This window comes from Ceratotherium simum, chromosome 5, assembly GCF_057802395.1.
Source record: "Ceratotherium simum simum isolate JZ-2026a chromosome 5, ASM5780239v1, whole genome shotgun sequence".
Lineage (NCBI taxonomy): Eukaryota > Metazoa > Chordata > Mammalia > Perissodactyla > Rhinocerotidae > Ceratotherium > Ceratotherium simum.
Genome location: NC_141904.1, coordinates 49,335,353 through 49,357,925, shown reverse-complemented (window position 1 = coordinate 49,357,925; position 22,573 = coordinate 49,335,353). Strand labels below are relative to the sequence as shown.

At 38.2% G+C, this 22,573-nt stretch overlaps 1 protein-coding gene across 2 annotated transcripts in view; it reads left to right on the top strand.

The window, feature by feature from the left end:
* Positions 1–22,573, top strand: part of SMARCC1 (SWI/SNF related BAF chromatin remodeling complex subunit C1) — a 181,237-nt gene that overhangs the window by 24,621 nt on the left and 134,043 nt on the right. For both annotated transcript variants that reach the window (XM_014791534.2, XM_014791531.2), the window contains exons 3-7: positions 7,720–7,805; positions 10,567–10,648; positions 12,307–12,399; positions 15,196–15,265; positions 22,352–22,421. In XM_014791534.2, coding sequence (XP_014647020.2) covers positions 7,720–7,805; positions 10,567–10,648; positions 12,307–12,399; positions 15,196–15,265; positions 22,352–22,421 — 401 coding nt within the window. The remainder of the gene's footprint in view (positions 1–7,719; positions 7,806–10,566; positions 10,649–12,306; positions 12,400–15,195; positions 15,266–22,351; positions 22,422–22,573) is intronic.

Sequence of the window (22,573 nt, the reverse complement as noted above, 5' to 3'; positions counted from 1 at the left end):
GTATGTGGGACGCGGCCTCAGCATGGCCGGAGAAGCGGTGCGTTGGTGCGCGCCTGGGACCCAAACCCGGGCTGCCAGTAGTGGAGCACGCGCACCTAACTGCTAAGCCACGGGGCCGGCCCTGCCCACTTTTTTTCATTCAGCCATCTATCTTTCTCTTTTTTTTTTTAAGGAGTTTTTCTTATGTATTCTGGATATGGGTCCTGTGTCAGAAATGTTGATTGCAGATAAGTGGCTTATCTTTTTACTCTTGTGATGATGTCTTTTTTTTTTTGTGAGGAAGATCAGCCCTGAGCTAACATCTGACACCAATCCTCCTCTTTTTGCCGAGGAAGATTGGCCCTGGGCTAACATCCGTGCCCATCTTCCTCTGCTTTATGTGGGACGCCGCCACATCATGGCTTGACAAGCTGTGCGTTGGTGCGCGCCCGGGATCTGAACCTGGGAATCCTCGGGCTACCGCGGCAGAGCATGAGCACTTAACCGCTATGCTACCAGGCCAGCCCCATGATGATGTCTTTTGATGAACAGAGGTTCTTAATTGTAATATAGAGTAGAGATCAGTAAACTTTTTCTGTAAAAGGCCAGGTAGTAAATATTTTTATCTTTAATATCTGTAAAAGGCCAGATAGTAAATATATGGTCTCTGCTGCAACTTCTCATCTTTGCTGTTGTTGTGTGAAAGTAGCCACAGGCAGTGAGCATGGCGTTATTCCAATAAAACTTAAATTTACAAAAACGGAAGCAGGCTTGATTTGGCCTGTGGGCCATAGTTTGCCAATCTCTGACATAGACTAATTTATAAAAATTTTTCTTTGTGGTTAATGCTTTTTGTGCCCTTTTAAAGAAATCTTTGCCTACTCTAAAGTCATAAATGTATTCTACTGTGTTTTCTTCTAGAAGCTTTATTGTTTTATCTTTCACATTTATAACTATAATCCATCCAGAATTGATCTTGGTGTATTATGTGAGGGTAGGGGTCAGGATTCTTTTTTTTTTTTTCTTTTAAACATATGCATTTCCAGCTGTGGTTCATACATTTTGATATGTAACATTTTCATTATCCTTTAGTTTTAAAGATTTTATTTATTTATTTTTCCCCCCAAAGCCCCAGTAGATAGTTGCATGTCATAGCTGCACATCCTTCTAGTTGCTGTATGTGGGACTCGGCCTCAGGATGGACGGAGAAGCGGTGCCTCGGTGCGCGCCCGGGATCCGAACCCGGGCCACCAGCATCCGAGCGCGCGCACTCAACCACCAAGCCACAGGGCCGGCCCATTATCCTTTAGTTTTAAAACATTTTCTAATTTCTATTTTGATTTCATCGTCAGTCCTTGCATTATTATTTCAAAAGACACTTGGAATGATTGGTTATTTCTTATTATAAATTTTTAATTTTATTGCATTAAGTGAAGAACTTTTTTTTTTTTTTCTGAGGAAGATTCACCCTGAGCTAACATCTGTTGCCAGTCTTCCTGTATTTTGTATGTGGGCCGCTGTCACAGTGTGGCCACTGATAGACAAGTGGTGTAGTTCTGTGCCTGGGAACTGAACCCCGGGCGACTGAAGCAGAGCATGCCAAACTTAACCGCTAGACCACTGGGGTTGACCTAAGAACATGTTTTAATATTCTTTTTAACTTACTGAGATTACTGATGTTGAGAAATTTTATCAGTATAGTTGTTGGGTTTTTTAAGTACTCTTTTTTTTCTGGTTGCTTTTAAGATCTCTCTGTTTTTGCTCTTATGCAGTTGTACTATATAGTGTGTCTTTTTTGTCGTTAGTGCCATTGAGTTGATTTCAACTGCTAGCCACCCTGTGAACAGCAGAATGAAACCCTGCCTGGTTTTTGTTTTTGTTTTTTGCGCCGTCCTCTCACTTTCAGTGCTATATCAGACAATGCTCTACTGCTATTCACAGGGTTTTCATGGCCAGTTTTCTCGGAAGTGATTGGCCAGGTCCTTCTTCCTAGTCTGTGTTAGTCTGGAAGCTTCGCTGAAACTTGTCCACCATGGGTGACCCTGCTGGTATTTGAAATACCAATGACATAGCTTCTAGCATCACAGCAACACACAGTTACCACAGTATGACAGCTGACAGACAGGTGGTGTGGTTCCCTGACGGGGAAATGAAACTCGGGCTGCAGTGATGAGAGTGCTATATCTTAACCACTAGACCACCAGTGTGGTGTAGTGTGTCTAAGTGTAGGTTATTTTAGATATTTCTAATATATTCCTCAGAACTGATATGTTTCTTGAAGCTGAGGATTTATATCCTTTACAGTTTCTAAGAAATTTTAACTTTTATTCTTCTCTGTCTAGTTGTCTAATCTCCCGTATATCCTGACAATTGTACTTTTACTTTCATTGGATGTTATTTGTTCTAGGAGTTATATGTATGTATTTTTCAAATCTTTCTCTCTTTGTAGTGTTTGTAATCATTTTATATATTCTAATTTTAGAAGCCTTATCATATTTTTTCTATTATCTGAAACTGTTAGGATTCTAATCTTGCTGTTTGTTTTGTCTGTTGATGTGAAAATACTTAATTGTGTTTTGTTTCTTTGTGTGTTCGAATTTTGGCCTGTCACCTCTCCTTCAGTGGAACTTTATCTGGGAATCCTGTTGGCCTAGGTTGAGAATTTGCTCTTTAAAGCACTGCAGAGGACCTGCCAAATTTAGGACCAAGTCTTATGTTAATTTGGCATGGGGTTCCTAGACTAAGTGGTTAGTGTAAGTTTCAAATTCACATTATCTTGAGATAGAAGCTTGTTTTCCTCCTTAGTGGCTGGTGGATATTTTTTCTAGTTCATCCTTTCCCTAATGATGCAACCTGTTGATACCCATGGCTTTATAAAATTTTTGGGTGGTGGGTGATTGTCTTAGTTCTAACGTCCTACCTTGCTTAGGTCCTCTGTCTTATGTCCCATCCTTGCATAGACAGTAAAACTCTAGCCTTGAGGTTATCAAGGTTGATATTACTTGCCTATTTAATCTCCTTATTATACCCACCCTCATTAGATTCTATAGTCATATTTTTTTACTTCACAAGATTACCATTTTTTAAAAATTTTATTTATTTATTTTTTTCCCCCAAAGCCCCAGCAGATAGTTGTACATCATAGTTGCACATCCTTCTAGTTGCTGTATGTGGGACGCGGCCTCAGCATGGCTGGAGAAACGGTGCGTTGGTGCGTGCCTGGGATCCGAACCCGGTCCGCCAGCAGTGGAGCGTGAGCACTTAACCGCTAAGCCACGGGGCCGGCCCACAAGATTACCATTTTGACTTGGTTTTTTTTTTTTGCACGTGGGGATTTGCTTTCTTTCTAACGTTCAGCTACACATTTAAAATAATGTCTATTATATTTTATCTAACATATATTTGTAGTGGTAGAGTTTTCTGGTTATTTAGTCTGCTGTGTTGCTGGAGCCAGCAACACTTTTTCATCTGTAAAGTGGGGTGAAAAGAGTCAACTTTGTAGAATTGTTGTGAGGAGTAAATGAGGTAATGTATGTAAAGTGCTTCACAGTAAATTCTCGGTAATTGGTAGCAATGGTAATACTTTTAATTCTCCCCAAGGGTAAGAATACTAGAGCAATGATTACTTATGGTTAGAGGTGTTAATTATAAGATGGTTAATTTCTCCTATTAATAAAATTGGGAAATATTTCTAGAAAGCACTATTTTAACTCCAAAGTGGTTAAAATACACAAAGAAACTTAGGGAATATTTGACTGTCATCAAACTTTGTGAGGCTTCTGGAGTCTAAGTGATGTGTTTTTTTTCCCATAACTGTTCTCAAAGGGTGAAGATGGCTTTATGATTTCCTTTGAACTCTCTTGGTTTCTTGGACATACTCAGTTTCTGCCCCTTCATTCACTTCCTCACATCCACTTTCTGGCATAGTCATTTATTGATTAATAGACCAAAACACGGCATTATAAACGTGTATACGGTACCTACACAAACGTACAAGGAGTGAAAACCAATTGTTAACACTACCTTGTCTTTAATGAATAAGTCAAAGAAATAAAGAAATAAGGACACTATGATGCAAACTTAAAGCGCTTTTAAGTACTGCAGTTAGATTTATCTTTTCTAGGTTTCATTCAGCTCAGCAGAATTTTAGGTGGGCTATAAATAGGTAAGATGACACCACTTATATACATCCAGAATAAGATTAGATTAAATTTCCAATTTAGCCAGAGATAGAAGAACTTATCACACAACTGGGAATAGAAGCAGCCGTTCAGAGCTGTCCCTGATCCCCAGAGTCTCTAATTGGGGTTTGCAGCTGCTGAGATAATTCACACAAGGCAGGATCTTGCTGGCCCTGGAAAGCTCAAGTTTTGCTACCCTATTTAGGTTTTTTAATACTGATCAAGAGAAATTTACTCTTAACAACCTGTGCTTCTCCTTTAGAGAATGTTTAAAAACATGAGCACTTGTATTTGAACCACATCCAGCGTCAGTTAGAGCAAGGCCTCTTCAGGATGGGGGTGACTGAGATGAGGCTTGAGTGGGGAAACACAGTCAGGGCCTGGGGGGTGTCCCTGAGAAGTGTCTTGTCTCTGCCTGCAGCTTTCCATCCCCTGACTCTGGTCTACTGCTTTTTTATCTGGGTGATTCTGATATTGAGCTTGTCATGAGGACCAGAATTCCAAATCTGTTTCCATGCAAGCTCTAAGAATCCTTGATATGTGATGAATGCCCCCCCCTTTTTTTTACTGTCACATCGTTAAGGATGTTTTTCTTGTTGCATTTTATTACTGGAACTCTAGTGCCCTTGACAGGTTAATGAGTCTCCCTCTTTCCTTTTATTCAGATCTTACCATTGGGAAATTGAAGATCTCAGTTTTCTACTTCTTCATTCATTACTTGTCCCTTTAGTGCTTGATAGGAGTTATTCTGTCTGTCTTAAGGATATATCTGATGGTTTAATTTCTCAAATTTAATATCTGTTGAGAAATTGACTAATTGACTTTAACCTTAAATTACATGTATAGATGTGTTATTGTTCTGGCCTGCTCAATATGTATTTCTCAGTAGCATGGATCTGAAATTTTTTTTTTTTTTTTTGCGAGGAAGATTAGCCCTGAGCTGACATCCACTGCCAATCTTCCTCCTTTTTGGCTGAGGAAGATTGGCCCTGGGCTAACATCCGTGCCCATCTTCCTCTACTTCATATGGGACGCCGCTACAGCATGTTTTGACAAGCGGTGCGTCAGTGCGCGCCTGGGATCCAAATCTGCGAACCGTGGGCCGCCGAAGTGGAGCATGCACACTTAACCCCTACGCCACCAGGCCGGCCCCAAGGATCTGAATTTTTAAATGATTTTAGTGCAGTTGAACTGTTGAGAAAATTTTTACAAATTGCCTAGGTTGCCAGGCACTCTGCTGAATATTGGTATTAAAGATTTGAATAAGACACTGTTCCTGTCCTCAAGGAATTCATATTACAGTTAAATCTATAAACTAGTCATTTCAGTGTTATGGTCTAGGTGGTTTGCATGTGTGATTAGAACATTTTAACCCAGTCTCTGGGGGTTCAGGGAAGGCTTAGTAGGAGAACTAAGTCTCATTCTACTCTAGTAGGTACCTGCCTAGTACATTATTCTAATTTAAGATGCCAGCAGTACAAAATTGTAATGACTTGTGCGTTTGCTTAGATAAATAACAAGTTATCAGTGATAAGAATTGCACTCAGATGTATTTCTTTTTTTTTTTTTTTTTTTTTTTGTGAGGAGATCAGCCCTGTGCTAACATCCGCCAATCCTCCTCTTCTTTTGCTGAGGAAGACGGCCCTGGGCTAACATCTGTGCCCATCTTCCTCCACTTTATATGGGACACCGCCACAGCATGGCTTGCCAAGCAGTGCGTCGGTGCGCGCCCGGGATCCGAACCAGCGAACCCCGGGCCACCGCAGCGGAGCGCGCGCACTTAACCGCTTGCGCCACCGGGCCGGCCCCCCAGATGTATTTCTTTAGGAGTATCTAGTGCACCATTTGGGATGTACTGGGAATAGAGTTGGGCAAAAAATTAGGAACTCAGAATCCCATGCATTTAAAAAGTGACAGGATAACCATACTGACTTGGAGGGCTTGCTTGTCAGGTTAATTTGAAAGAGCTCATCTTAATAACTTCTTAATATTTTTTATTTTTAAAAATTTTATTTATTTTTCATTGTAGTAAATAAACATAAAATTTACCATTTTAATCATTTTTAAGTGTACAGTTCAGTGGCATTAAGGACATTCACATTGTTGTGCAACCATTATTACTATCCACCTCCAGAACTTTTTCTTTTTCCCAAACTAAAACTCTGTACCCATTAAACAGTAACTCACCATTCCTCCCTCTCCCCAGCCCCTAGCAACCACCATTCTGTTTTCTATCTCTTTTTTTTTTTTAATTTAATTAATTAATTAATTTTTTTCCCCCAAAGCCCCAGTAGATAGTTGTATGTCATAGTTGCACAGCCTTCTAGTTGCTGTATGTGGGACGCGGCCTCAGCATGGCCAGAGAAGCTGTGCGTCGGTGCACGCCCGGGATCCGAACCCCGGGCCGCCAGCAGCTGAGCGCGTGCACTTAACCGCTAAGCCACAGGGCCGGCCCTCTATCTCTTTTCTTGATATTTGATACCATGTAGTTCTTTTCATTATATTGTTTTGTAATAGTTTTCAAAGAAAAAAAGGTATGGTGTATTTCTAACACTTCATCTTATTAACCTATTTGGTGATCAATTTATGTTAAGTTTTTACTTCCATTGTGTGGAAGTCATTCAGCATTTGATTTATTTGAACTATACTTTTATAATCCATAAAGTGCAAATCTCTTTTAAATTGTTGGGCAGATTTTAGCTGTAAGTTTACATATAGTTACAGCGTATTTCAATGGTCATTAAAATATTATAACAAGAGTTTAGTAATAACTTTTCTGTAATTTAAAGTCAGGAACCTAAACTGGAAAAAAAAAGTCTAACGTATACTAGTATTTCTTATTCTGCAGGAAGATCATATTCTCGGAAATTGTGCGTTACTGGAATTTTATACTTTTTAAAAATCACAATTTGAATTTATTAGTGGAGTTTGTAGTACAGTCATCCCTTGGTATCTGTGAGCGATTGCTTCCAGGACCCCTGTGGATACCAGAATCTGGGGATGCCTCAATTTCCTTATATAAAATGGCATAGTATTTGCATATAACCTCTGCACATCCTGCCGTATACTTTAAATCATCTCTAGATTACTTATAATACCTAATACAGTGTAAATGCTGTGTAAATAGTTGTTATACTGTATTGTTTAGGGAATAGTGACAAAAAAAAGTCTATACGTGTTCAGTACAGACACAACCATCCTTTTGATCCGAGGTTGGTTGAATCTGTGGATGCAGAACCTGCAGATATGGAGGGCCGACCGTATATCAGTATTTTGTCCCTTAGTATTTCTTGTTGAAACATTTTGATTTATCTTTTGTAAATCTTGTTTTTCACAGATTGTTTACTTAAAGGGTAATATGTCAATTGAATTCAAAAAGAAATATTTTTGATCCACTTTTAGAAAAATTTCTTTGTCTGAATTTGTTCCAAAAAATATTTAAGGAGGTTATTAAATTAGCAGTTGTTTATATCTTTGAGTTTATAAAACTTAGAATTCAGACGTGAGTAATTTTGTCAGAACTTTTACTTTTCTCACGTGTAACCTATATCATTTTTAGGCAAAGTGTTTCATGGATTTCAAAGCTGGAGGCACCTTATGTCACATTCTTGGGGCTGCTTACAAGTATAAAAATGAACAGGGATGGTAAGTTTTTGTATTTATTTGCATGTTTTGATGTGATATTTAAGTTGGTCAGTGTTAAATCTTGCTCTTTCTTTGTAATGGTGTTAGAGATTCTATAATTCTCTCTCTCTCTCTGTCAAATAGAATTTTATTTTTAATTTAATTTAATATAATGTCTGGTTGTTTCTCTGTTTGTAATGGACACACATTGATGCTCAGTGCTTAGAGTCACCCTATCATTGCAACTTTACCAAGTGGCAGTATTCTAATTTTGAAAAAATTAGACTGTAGATATTCTAATGTATAGATGTAAGTCCTTATTATTTAGATTATTCCTTGTTAAAGACTGTTATTTTGTCGTTCCTTCTTTATTAGCTGGAATACTTTTTTTTTTTTTTTTTTAATTTTTATTTATTTATTTTTTTTCCCCCAAAGCCCCAGTAGATAGTTGTATGTCATAGTTGCACAGCCTTCTAGTTGCTGCATGTGGGACGCGGCCTCAGCATGGCCGGAGAAGGGGTGTGTCGGTGCGTGCCCGGGATCCGAACCCGGGCCGCCAGCAGCGGAGCGCTCGCACTTAACCGCTAAGCCATGGAGCCGGCCCCTGGAATACTTTTCTAAAGAGAAACTTTGCTCATCAACAGTTGGAAAGGCAGAATAAATTCTTGATTATTCTCTGTTAACAGATTCATTTAGCTTTTAATCTTCGTTTGCAGAAAAATCCAGGCAGCCCTCTTTTCATTTGTTTAACGACTGCTTTCAAACTATTTCTCAGATTTCTAAGAAATCTGACACTCACATGTCTCTCCTTTTATTGGGCTGAAAGAACCAGTAGACGGCTGTCAGCTGTAATAGGCTTGTCCCAGTTAGTCAATTTGTAGTCTGTTGTCCTGTCAGTTAATGGAAATTGCTTGGAATTTCTAACCTACCCCTTCTTCAGAAGAGGTTAGGGAAGGAGGATACTCAAAAACAAAAAAATGGGATTTAAGGAAAAGTTCTGTGTACTAAGGGTAAATCAAGATGTGGTTACTCAGGACAGAGGTCCCTCTTATCTGTAAAGGCCATTTTTAAAGCTGTAACTAGTTTTGTTCTAAATTACCTAGTTCTGTGCTTTAGTGGGCACTTTGCTTAATTTCTTAATTGAAATTACTTTAGGAAGCATTTCAATCTTATCCTAGCATAGTAATGAAAAAGTCATAGTAAATATTAGACCTCAGTCATAATAAATATTAATTTATTGAGTGGTTTGCTTTATAAAGCCACACATTCTATTAGCCACTAGGGCTACGTAAGAAAATTTTCAGAACACCTGGTTCTTGTCCTCCAGGCAGCTAATGAGATGTCTCACCAACTAGATGATTCTGTTGTGGGGCTGTAACAGCACTGTGCACAGGATGTATTATGAACACGCAAGAATACAAGAATAGCTTCATAGAGGAAGTGATTTGTGGACTGATTCTGGAAGTGATAGTATCAAGCCCATTGAGTGGGTGGTAACATCCTGGAAAGGCTACAGAATTTAGCAAGAAAGGTTGGAGGTGTGGGGAGCATCTCCAGGATAAAACAGGATGATATGAGAGTTAAGAGCATGAGTTCTGGAGGCTGTCCTGGTGGCATAGCAGTTAAATTTGCGCATTCCACTTCGGCGGCCCAGGGTTTGCAGGTTCAGAGCCCGGGTGCGGGCCAATGCACCACTTGTGAAGCCGTGCTGTGGAGGCGTCCCGTATAAAGTAGAGGAAGATGGGCACGGATGTTAGCCCAGGGCCAATCTTCCTCAGCAAAAAGAGGAGCATTGGCATTGGATGTTAGCTCAGGGCTAATCTTCCTTACCGAAAAAAAAAAAGAAGGTGAGTTCTGGACTCAGACTGCGTAATCCTAGCTAGTAAATGGTACTAATGATTTAAAAAATTATAGCCATGGTTGACGTTTATTGATCACTTACTAACGGACTAAGCATAAACAGTATGCTGAGTTCTTAACATATATACCTCATTTAACCTTCACAAAAACCCATAATGGACCATTGTACTCATGAGGAAATTGATTCTTGGATTAGTAAATCACTGAAGACTTCATAAATAAAGATGGAATCAGAATTAGAACCCAAAGCAGGTTGATGCTGCAGCTCACACTCTCAATCACTAAGCTTTACTTCTCTCCCTGGAATTAAAATGGAGCAAAAGCAAAGTAAGTGTTGAATAAAAAATAAGGAGAAAGAAGCATTCAAATTTGTAAAGATTTAACCATATGGCAATGACTAAGAAAAGGTGAAGACAACACCAGAATGTTATGCTTGAGTACTTATATAAAGAGGCATTGGGGAAAGATTTCAAGTAAAGGTAAATAGATGAATTTTAGCACATTTAGGACAAGAGTAAGCTTAAAGAGAACAGACACTGTTGAATTTGAACAAATGACTTTTAAGCATATATAAAGTAGATAGACTTTCCTTATACTTGAGGAATGGTATAGTAGGTCACTCCTTTGGATCTGTGAACTACTTTCTCTATGTTGTAAAATATCTTCGATTTGAGGAAAATGGGGTAGATCATGGAATTGGTACTTCATTTTGACTGGAGTGGATCTTACTGTCATAAAATTTAATGTTTTATGAAGGTGTTGACACTGTGCTTTCTTATAGCCCTGAAAGAATCCCCTCATACATTTTGTGGAGTGCTATTTTAATTTCCAGATCTTTCCAATTTTTTCCATTCAGTGCTAAAGCCAAGTTTTCACTTTTGTTTAAGATGGGAGACCAATTAATGATTTTCTTCTCTTTTAGGCGCAGGTTTGATCTTCAGAATCCATCCCGAATGGATCGTAATGTTGAAATGTTTATGAACATTGAAAAAACATTGGTACAGGTAAATCAGCAAGTTATATTATTAAAAAAATTTTTCCTTTAATATATATTCAGTTCTAAGATTGGCTTTATTAGATTGCCAGAAGATCAAAGGAAGAAAAATTTTCTGAAATCTATTGTTGTATTATTTTTATGGGTTTTAGGGATTAGAACTATACAGACTTAACCTTGTCATTTATAAGAATATTGATCTTTAACTTTTGCTGAAATAATCTATGATATTTTTCTTTATTAATCTTACCTAATCCATTATTTGAATCTTTTTCATATTTAATATAAACGTTCTCTCATCCTACTAGTCACTTTTTTATTCAGTCATTTTTTTGGATTTTTTTCATGGTTGTACCATAAATATAGTTATTTCTTTTTTTTTTTTTTTTTAAATATTTATTTATTTATTTAGTGTGTGTGTGTGTGCGCGCGCGCGCGGAAGATCAGCCCTGAGCTAACATCCATGCCAATCCTCCTCTTTTTGCTGAGGAAGACTGGCCCTGAGCTAACATCCGTGCCCATCTTCCTCCACTTTATATGGGACGCATGTCCTCCACTTTATATGGTATGCCGCCACAGCATGGCCTGACAAACAGTGTGTCGGTGCGTGCCCGGGATCCGAACCCAGGCCGCCGGCAGCGGAGCGCGCGCACTTAACCACCAGGCCACGGGGCCGGCCCCTTTCTTTTTTTTTTAAATAATTTTATTTATTTATTTTTTCCCCCCAAATCCCCAGTAGATAGCTGTATGTCATAGCTGCACATCCTTCTAGTTGCTGTATGTAGGACGTGGCCTCAGCACGGCCAGAGAAGCGGTGCGTCGGTGCGTGCACGGGATCCGAACCTGGGCCACCAGCAGCAGAGTGCGCGCACTTAACCGCTAAGCCACGGGGCCGGCTCTATAGTTCTTATTTCTCCTCTTAGAGTATAATCTCAAGAGAGAACACTTAATTTTCATCTTTTCTTTCCTAGTATTTTAATTGATTGATGATTTTTAGTGATCACTGAATTAACCTTCCTGGAGAGGGGCAGCTGGCGAAAATTGAGCTAGGTATTATCTTTAACTTAATGCCTGAAACTTGTCTCATAGATTATTAGGTAGAGAAATAACTGAATGTTTTTTGTTTGTTGGTTGATTTTTGGTGATGGTTTGGGGAGTTAATATGCGTGTTTTAATCCGTGCTATTTGTAAGATTAGAAATAGGAAAAAAGACCTATACTCCAGTCTTTATTTTATAAGTAACTTACATGATGAGCCAAAATGGGCATCCCTTTTCCTTCTCCCCCCAGAACAAAAGATATTGGTGAAAACAGTGCATTAGACTTAGACTGTTAAGGTAAGTTCAGGTAAAATTGGCTAGGAGGATTAATATGTCATTATGGTACCATAATGAGAAAGATGATGAATTTGTTTAGGTTATGAGTCTCAGCAGTTTTTTGTCCAAGTGTACCTAGCTGTAGAGAAGGGATCTGTAGATGACATTAAGTAGCCTGCTGAACACCAGGTTTTATATTGAGATAAGACTTTTACAGTCTATACCAAAGTACATCTTCACATTTTAAGCAGTATGGCTTTGAATGCCAACTTTTGCCATTAGGATAATGTATAAATGATGTGACATTATTTCAAAACCAAGAGAATTTCAGAATCTTGTTCTTTTTTCCTTAGAGCAATTGTCTGACCAGACCCAACATCTACCTCATTCCAGACATTGATCTGAAGTTGGCTAACAAATTGAAAGATATCATCAAACGACATCAGGTAATAGACATGATCACTTTAGAAACATTGTGTAGTAGTAAGCTTCTTATAAATCTCAACTATAATAGCTTTTGATTTCTGAATTTATCTGCGTTAAATGAAAGTTGTCTCTCTTTGGGTTCTTTTTTTTTTGTGAGGAAGATCAACCTTCAGCTCACATCTGCCAATCCTCCTCTTTTTGCTGAGGAAGACTGGCCCTGGGCTAACATCCATGCCTATCTTCCTCCACTTTATATGGGACGCCGCCACAGCATGGCTTGCGAAGTGGTGCATAGGTGCACGCCTGGGATCCGAACCAGCGAACGCCGGGCCGCCACAGCGGAGCGCACGCACTTAACCGCTTGCGCCACCTTGCTGGCCCCTCTCTTTGGGTTCTTTAAGTACCAAGTTTTTTCTCTCCACTCACCTCTAATTCTTAGCCTAGAGTAGCATTTCCCCCACCCTAGGGTTATTAAGATATAACTGACACGTAACACTGTGTAAGTTTAAAGTGTACAATGTGATGATTTGATACACGTATATATCCTAGAGTAGCATTTAATAAAGTCATTGGTATGGAGTCATCACAGTCTTATTGTGAAATCCACTTGTATAAAGCTAAAGAGACCAGTGTGTTCTGCATTAATATGATCAAAAAGAGTGAGATTTGGTGACATAATTGTGGTAGGAGGAGATAAAATATTACTTCCATTAAACCTTCCCCTCCCCCCATTATATGTGTTGTATTTGTATATGTGGCTTTTAAAAAATGACTGGAAAATTCTGTTTTCCCCATAAGCTTACTCTGTCTTGATTAAATGTACCAGTGCTATCTTCTGACGTCTTCACCTCCTTCCTCCAACTTCATTTTAGGCTGAGACCTTGGGTATTTACTCCATGTAGGTTTGTGACTACATGTGGCTATACTGTAAGCAAACCCATGTCATGGTAAACTAGCTGAGGAGACCCAGGTAGAAGATAGTTTTCTGAAACAACATCGTTTAAGTGATGAAGTTTTACCAATCCTTAGGATTAGTTGAGAAGCCTCATGAAATATCTTTGTATTTCCTGCTACAAGAGAGATTGCCAGTTGAATTATGTTTTAGTGTTTAATAAAATATCTTCCAAGTTCCTAAAGCAAAGGTCTCTACTGCTGCTTACAGTTGGAGATTTAGTACAGTCTTTTTCTTATATGTAACATCCCTGCCAGAGAGAAAGGTAATAGAGTTGTGCTGTCAGATCAGGCAGTCTAAAGTCAAATTCCTTTTTTCACTAGCATTATGACTTTGAACAAATCACTTAGTTAACCTTCTTTTCTCTTTTGGGCTGTTTGTTTATTGGAGTGGCTGTTAAGTGTAACTTGATTATATGTGGAATGTCAAAGGGCTGAAATTGAACAAATTAACCTGACAGTTATTGCCTTCAAGCTGGAAATTACCTACTCTTCTTGCTACCAAATCATCCTGGAAAAAGTTTATATATTTTCCTACAACTTTTACTGAATATTTAGCTGTCATATTTCTTAAGTCTGATTTAGTGATTGTTTTCTAGGGATAACTGCCAGAGGGATGTAAGGATTTTCTTGGTTTCATAGAATCTTAGAGAAGAGACCTTAAGAGCTAATTATAGTATCGTTATTGAATAGTGATCAGGCCTTTGCTCAGACGTTTAAAATGCATTGATAACTCCACTGATTGAGCACTTAACAGTGTAACTGTCACTATTCTTAGCTCATTGTGTCTGTTAACTTAGTTCTAACACAACTCTTGTGAAATTGGTATTATTGTTACCACTGTATTTCATAGAAGATGCTGAAGCACAAAAAAACTTAGATACTTGTCCCATACCACGCAAGTAGTAAATGGTAGAGCTGAGGTTCAAACCCAGGACTGTCTGATGGACTCCAGAGGCCAAAGTCATAAACACTGTGCTCACACTCATTAGATGTTGACATCCCCTTTTCAGCCTCTCCTGTGGCTGTTCGAAAGTGTGCTCAAACACTTGTAGTGATTGAGCATTCCTTGCCTTATTTGGTAGCTAAGTCATCTTTAGATAGCCCTAAATTTTCGCATTTTCCTCCAGTTGACAATAGCTATTATTATGTTTTTCTGATTGTAATAATTAATAAATACTTGTCAAAGATAAAATTCAGGTAATACATTAAGGTGCTACTTAAACCTGATTTTAAGACTTCTCATTATTCTTACGGTCTCTAGAATGAACACTTTTGTGTCTAAATGGCTTCCAAGTCATTTTGTAGACTGAATGCAGTATTCTAGCTGTGGCCTAGCTAGAGCTTGACTTTAGCATTTATATCATCCACTGTTCTAACATTGACTTAAAACAAGGGTAGCATACATATACATGCTAGAGCCAAGTCACATATCCATTCTATATGTATGTAGCCCTAGGTATAGTTCATGGCCATAAACCCCCATTGATACTCACTTTAGATAATAATGATAATTTGTAATGACTTTGGAGTAACTTTTTTAGAATTAGTTAGAGATACTCATGTTACTGATAAGGTTACCGAGAGAGGCATACATAGAGCATTAGCTAAGAGGTACTTGTATTATTTTTCTATACAACAATATAAACTGTGTCTATAGATTATTTATTTTGGTTTGTTCTTGTTAATCACTATTCCTTTCCTTGACTAAAAATAGTAACTATATTATAGTCTTAAAATAATACTCTTAAAATATAGTAAGTAAAATAATGCCTGTAATAATTCTTAGGCAGTTTGCATCTGGCATCTCATAGTTTGTTTACCATGTGCTTTATTTTTATGTTATTTGTTCATTTGCTTTCCAGGGGACATTTACTGATGAGAAGTCAAAAGCTTCCCACCACATTTATCCATATCCTTCCTCACAAGAGGATGGTAAGTTAGTTTTTGGTGTGAACTGATAAATTCCTACTTAACTAGATTTTAAGTTATGTCAGCAGAGGTTTAAACAATATAACCAGCTTTTTAAAATGAGACTGTCAAATATTAAATAAATTGCACAGATTATTTAAATTTATAGTTTTCTGGTTTTTTTTTGCTGAATTGGGTTAAGCAAACTGATTCTGTGATGTCCAACTTTCCAATCTTTAGACTTTTATTTCTTTGTTGGTAATCATTATCTGGTTGTTAAGTCTAGGCATGCCTTATGTATCGACTTTAATGTTTGCTATGTCTCTTGTCTTCTGAAAATTAAGAGACAATGCAAGATAGAAGAACATCTCTGGGCAAGATAGGCTTACTGGCTATCTAAACGGGGCTCCTCAGGAATATATTAGTTTGGCTAATTTATAACGGTTTAGATTTTGATCTTTAGCTCTGCCATCCTGAAAGTTGATTTTGTCAGTGGCTGGAATTCATTAGACCTATGGAAACTGATTTATGCTAACCATTCTTTCAAAGGTTGGCAAGTTGGGAGACGAAATATGAAACTAATTATTAGCCAAATTAATTAATTTAGATTGGGAAATAGATCTCATATAGCAGTCAAGTCTTCTGGTAAGCACAGCATATTCCTGTAGGATATCTATATAAGAAGCCAAATTACATCAGATTTGAGTCGCTAATTACCCCATGCAGAGTAGTTTTTCCTGACCGGTGCAGTTATGCTAGAAGTCAGTAACAAAAAGATTACCAGACAATCCCCATATACTTGAAAATTAAGAAATATATTGCCAAATAATCCATGGGTCAAAGAAGAAATTACAATGGAAATAGGAAGTCTTTTGACCTGAATAATTATGAAATGAATAATAAAGTACAAGAACATTGAGATTTTTTTTTTTAAGCTTCAGTGTGTGGTTGTGTATCCTAGTTGTTAGTTTTTTTAATTCTCTATGTGAGCCGCTGCCACCGTATGACAGCTGGCTGATGGGTGGTGTGGTTCCATGACTGAGAAATGAACCTGGGACGCAGTGGTGAGAGTGCTGAATCTTAACCACTAGACCACCAGGGCTGGTTGAAGAACATTAAGTTTTATAGGATGCAGCTGAGGCTATGCCCAGAGGGAAATTTATATTTTTAAATGTATATATTAAGAAAAAAAAGATAGAAAAATCAGTGGTGCACATATCTTTCTCAAGAAATTAGAAAAATAACAGCAAATTAAACCTAAAGAAGGAAATAGATAATAAAGATAAGAGCAAAAATTAATGAAGTAGAAAATATACAATAGCAAGGTGCTCTCTCAGCAGTGGTCAGAAATAGTTGTTAGAAAAGACTGTTAGAATCATGCTGCGAATAAAGGAGAAAAAAAGAAAGAACAACTGTCAAGAATGGAAGGGAGACATCACTACAGATCCTACAGATATTAAAAACAGTGGTAAGAAATTCGATTAGGTTTGTTTGTTTGGTTGATTGGTTGGTGGTTTGGTTTCTTGTACGTTTGGTGTCAAATGTAAGAAACTATTGCCTCATCTAGAGTCATGAAATTTTACACCTATCTTCTAAGACTTTTATAGTTTTAGCTGTTACATTTAGATCATCTCATCATCAGTTTTTATAGCTGTAAGTTTGATTTTGTTTGTAACAGTCACAATTTTAGCTCTGTGATTATTATGCTTTTGTAAAGTGAGAAATCTCACCCTACCTTTAGTGTTTAGTTAATTAGTGGTTTCTCAGCCTCTATCCTGTTAGGTAATAGCAGCTGGTTTCCACTAGATGGAGGTGGTGGATAGCTCTGTGTGTGATGAAGACTGATTCTGTTGCTGGCTAACTCAGTTTCCCTAATAAGGCTGGTATAAAACTTAGTTTGTAGGGGCCAGCCCTGTGGCTTAGCGGTTAGGTGTGCGTGCTCCGCTACTGGCGGCCCGGGTTCGGATCCCTGGCACGCGCCTACCCAGCGCTTGTCTGGCCATGCTGAGGTGATTCGTCCCATATACAGCAACTAGAAGGATGTGCAGCTGTGACATACAACTATCTACTGGGGCCTGGGGGAGAAAAAGGGAAAAAAAAGGAGGAGGATTGGCAATAGATTTTAGCTCAGGCCGGTCTTCCTCTGCAAAAAGAGGAGAACTGGCATGGATGTTAGCTCAGGGCTGATCTTCCTCAAAAAAAACCAAAAAACAAAAAACTTAGTTTGTGAGCTTTTTGGAAAAAATTGCCTTTTACAAAAGATTTGAACTGTAATTGTTAAATCTAGCTACTTAATGATTCCTTATTCATGCTAGTTTTGTTTAATACAACCTAGTTTACTACATACTGATGCTTGCTTGGTATTGCTATCAATAGAGTAATCGTTGGGAGATAGCATTTAAATTTAATTTTAATATATTTAAGGTCATTTTTAAATATAAAATATGATTCTGCACACTGTAGGGTTTACCTTAGAATAGCTGGCTGTCAAGTAAATGTTGACTCTCAGCAAAGCCCTCTCAGCTGGGCTCCTTACATGTGCTTGTTTCAGGTAAGCGTGCAGATGATAATACCAACCACAACACACTAAAAACTGTGCTGTAAAACCCTCAAAAATTAATATACCTTTTATGAAGATTAGTTAAAATTTAAAATAAAAGGTGATATTTAATGGGCCTTACGATATTAGTAAGACTTTGAGCATGGCATGCTAGAAGGGAGTGTAAAATAAGCAAAAGCATAGACGTAATAGATTATGAAATTTGAGGAAAAGCAAGCCGTGAAATTTGCCTGTATGTCTCAGGATTGTCGGAGATAAGGGTGGGTAGTTCAGAGGACAAAAGCTTTGTTTTTGTTTAATGGATGAGGGAGATGGTAGGCAATATTGATGGTTTTGTTGAAGAGAAATATGCAACTCTGGCTGTATTAGGAAAACTTGCCTGGGAGCTGATTTCTGGGACATATATTGTGTTGTAAGGAGACTAGTCAGAGAGCAAGACCCATTGGGAAGCTCTGAATTAAATTGCTGAGTGAGGGAAAATTTTATCATTGGATGGGATAAATCCGTTTATCAGGAGAGCAAGGGAGATAAGTCAAATGGCAAGCCAGGATGGTCCATATCTTAAAAGTCAAGGGAAAATAAGGAAAGGGAAACATTGTAAGATGCAGGAGGTAGGCAGTGAAATCGTTCTACAAAGAAATCAAAGTGAGGCCTGAGGCAAGGCATTTGGATTTGTCAGTTAGGAGATAAAGGAGGTAATTGATAACCTTTGAGACTGAAATTTCAGTAACTTGCAAGTGAGAGCAAGTTGTAGAGTTGGGGGAAGATCACCATTTTCTCAGAATGTATGGCAGAGAAAAGAAAGCGGAGGATGCCACCTAGTAGGTAGCCTCGGTTTTGCCTTTTAGGTGGTGGCTTTGTATTGTATTTCTGGGCAGAGCAAAAGTAAAGTGAAGCATGTAAGAGTTGAGAACTGGAAGGGGTAGGGGGATTGGTTTCAGAACATGGGTTGAATTACTGGTTTTAGCAGAAACAATATGTGCTTCTTCAGAGATAAAAATAAATGGAGAGAATTTAAAAATTGAGATTTTAATTAGAAGAGGAAAACAGACTAAATCGTGCTCAAAATAAATTATTTAGGTGAATGGGTAAGTCCTGGTAAGTCCCCTAGACTTTTTTATCTGTTCTTCATTCTTTTTTGTTTTTGTTTCTCTGACGTGATAATTTCAAATGATCAGTCTTTAAGTTCACTGATTCTTTCTTCTGACCAATCAAGTCTGATGCTGAACCCCTCTAGTGAATTTTTCAATTCAGTTAGATTTTTCAGCTCCAGGATTTTTTTTGGTCCTTTTTTGATTGTTTCTATCTCTCTTTTGTTTTTTTTCCCTGATGAAGATTAGCCCTGAGCTAACATCTGTGCTCATCTTCCTCTACTTTATATGTGGGACACCTGCCACAGCATGGCTTGATAAGTGGTATGTAGGTCCACACCCAGGATCTGAACCTGCGAACCCTGGGCTGCTGAAGTGGACCACTTGAACTTAACTCCTACCCCACCGGGCCAGCCCCAGTATAGTTTCTATCTCTTTGTTGATATTCTCATATTGGTCATGCATCATTTTCCTAATTTTGTTTAGTTCTTTAACTGTGTTCTCTTATAGTGCATTGAGCCTCTTTAAAATGATTATTTTGAATTTGTCAGGTAATTTGTAGATCTTTGTTTCTTTAGGGTCAGTTTTTGAGACTCATTTTATTCCTTTGATTGGGCCATTTTCCTTTTCTGTTTGTGTGTCTTGTTATTTTCTGCTGTGTTTTGTGTTTTAAAAAACAGCCAGCTCTCCCAGTCTTTGTGGTCTGGTTTTGTACAGGGAATGACCTTTACCAGTCAGCTCAGCTTGAGATTCTAGGCATTCCTCAAACGTTTTCTGTGGGTGCATGTTCTCTGGGCTTGTGTGTGTAATTTCCCAGTTAGAGAGTTTTGCTGGTTTCTCTTTCAGCAGCTTGTAATCTCTTGTTCTCTCTAGTGTCTGTGTGCTGTACCACAAGTTCTTTGTTGCTGCAACAAGCCACTGAGCTCTTTTTGATCTCTGTGGTGCCCAGGCTTCCATAGTATGCTGGTTCCTCATCAGCACTCAGAGTCAGTTGAGGCAGAAACCTGTCCCTTGGACAGCCCCCTAAAAGCCAGAACATTGGATGCATGTTCCACTCCTCCTTTTCCCTACCAAGGGAGAAGTTGGGATCTGGGTGCTTTCTCTGATTGCACTGAGCTGAGCCAGCCTCTTTCTGTGGTACTGCTGGTTCTCTGGTGCTACAGTAAACCACTGAGCTCTCGTTTGTTCTCCATGGCCACCACGCATCCATGCCAGTTCCATCAGTGCTCCGAGTCGGGTGAGACAAATCCCTCAGGCAGCCCCCTGAAAAGTTGGAACGTTGGTTGCACTTTCACTATTCTCTTTTCAGCACGTGGGAGAAGTTGTGAGCTGAGCTTTTCCTGATCCCGCTGAGCTATGCTGGCTTGGGAGAATTGCTATTGCTGTTGAGATGAGATGGCTTTTCTTCCTATTTCAGTGCAGCTGTTCTTGATTTTGAGCCTCCCTGGAGTACTGTGACTTCCTAATTGGTTTCTAGGGTTCTCAAAGGCTATTTGGACAGTATATTGTTGTTAAGTTGGTGGCTCTGTGGTGGCACAAGGTCTGGGGCTTCCTATTCCGTCACTTTGCTAACATCACTTCCTGTACATTATTTCTTTTTATGGCCAAATAACATTCCATTGTGTGGATATACTACCTTTTGTTTAGCTGATTGAAAGTTGATGGACATTTATTTATAAATAATGCTGTTATGATCATTTGTGTACAAGTTACTGTGTGGACATATGCTTCCAGTTTTCTTGTGTTTATATCTAAATATTGAATTGGCAACTCAGTGTTAAACATTTTGGGATACTGTCAACCTGTTTCCCAAAGTGGCTGTACCATTTTACAATCCCATCAGCATTGTATGAAGATAGCAATTTCTCTACATCCTTATCAACACTTTTTATTTGCTGTTTTTTTGTTAGCTATCCTAATGGGTGTCAGATCGTATCTCTCTGTGGTTTTGATTTTCCTTTCCCTGACTATTAATGATTCCAAGCATTGTTTTAAGTGCTTTTTGGCCATTTGTATATCTTCTTTGCAGAAATTTCTGTTCAGATCCTTTGCCTGTTTTTTAGTTGGAGTGTCTTTTTATTGTTGACTTGTAAGAGTTATTTATCTATTCTGACTTTGGACTAATTTTTACTCATAAAATTGTATTTTTTTGTTGGTTCTGTGTAGTTTATGATCATCTCTGGGAAGAGTATGAATTCACATCTCTAACCTTTAATTATTTCTGCTACTGAGAAAAATTTCAAAGGCAATCAGTGCCACAATCTCTTTCTATCAAAGTCAGCTGGAGAAAGGATGGATCTCCTTTTTTCTTTACTTCCGAAAGCTGCACAATCTTTGAAGATAGATTTAGTATTCTACAAGGCAGCTCTTACTAGTTAGAGAGTCAGTATATTTTGTTTGTTTATACAGAATGAGTTCTGAAGGCCCACTGGCCTCATCCTCTTCACTTTTTCCTTGGCCATTTTGGGATATCAGGTTAGGGAATACAACCTGATTTCTTCCTTTTCACTTGCTTAAAAGATAGTAAGGTGAACAGTTGGATGCTTAAGAGTACAGGCATGTGGGCTTCATGGCTTTAGTCAGTGAAGCCGGAGGTATTTCACGTTGAAATTGGCAATGAAAACCCAATTTTACATAGCTGATTTCACTTAGCTTTTCTATTTTCTATTTCTTGGGTTTCAAGGGGCTTACTTCATTAATTCCCTCTTAGTACTAGAAACAAGTTTTCTAAGCTAAATTTAGACTACCAAAGAAACATATCATAAGTGCTGAAATGTAGATGTAATTCAACTATAATTAAAATCTTTAAGAATCATCTGATTGTATAAATTAACACCTATCTTTGGTAAGAAACTTGAAATAAAAATATCTACCTTATGTGATCACATTGCCATATTGCTTACACTCTTGTTGGGAGGGCTAAATTAACAGATAGGAGGCCATTAAAGAATAGTAAAAATAGTAACAAAAGCTTTGATGTAGTGCGATAAAGCACTATCGGATACCAGAGAAAGTGAATCTGGAGGAAGAAGAGTAGTTGGTAGTAAAACTTTCATCAAGCAAATGAAGCATGACCTAACACCCTGAAAACTGTAGTGATCGTAAAGCCTTGCAGGAAAAGGGAGGAGAGGTTCTACATGGGAAATTATGCAGTAAAGAATATAGTGATCATGATTTGGGTGGAACTGGAGACAAACAGGCAGGTGGGTGAGAGGGGGAGTATTTTCCTGTAGTGGACAGTTGCTTTTGTCAAGTGATGGATAATAGGCTTAGAATCTAGTAAGGCTGAATACATGGCTGAAAAAATTTCCCTTCATGTGGTAGATAATGTTCAATTATGAGAAAACTTTTTTGGGGAGGGCTTATTAGCAAGCCAAAAACTCTAAGTAAAAATTAAGTCTAAATAGTAATTTGTTTATTTTTTCAGCTTGACTAAAATTTTTTCTTTTTCCCTTTCAGAAGAATGGTTGAGACCGGTTATGAGAAAAGACAAGCAGGTGTTAGTGCATTGGGGGTTTTACCCAGACAGGTAATGCCTATATGTCCTGAGATCTGGTATAAAGATTTTTGTCAATGCAAGTCAGAGTTGTTTATATATAGTTTCACTTTCTGAATAGTGATGACTTTATTGATTTGTTTTAGTCATTGATCTTACTTTTTTGAGTCTTCTCTTATTGACCA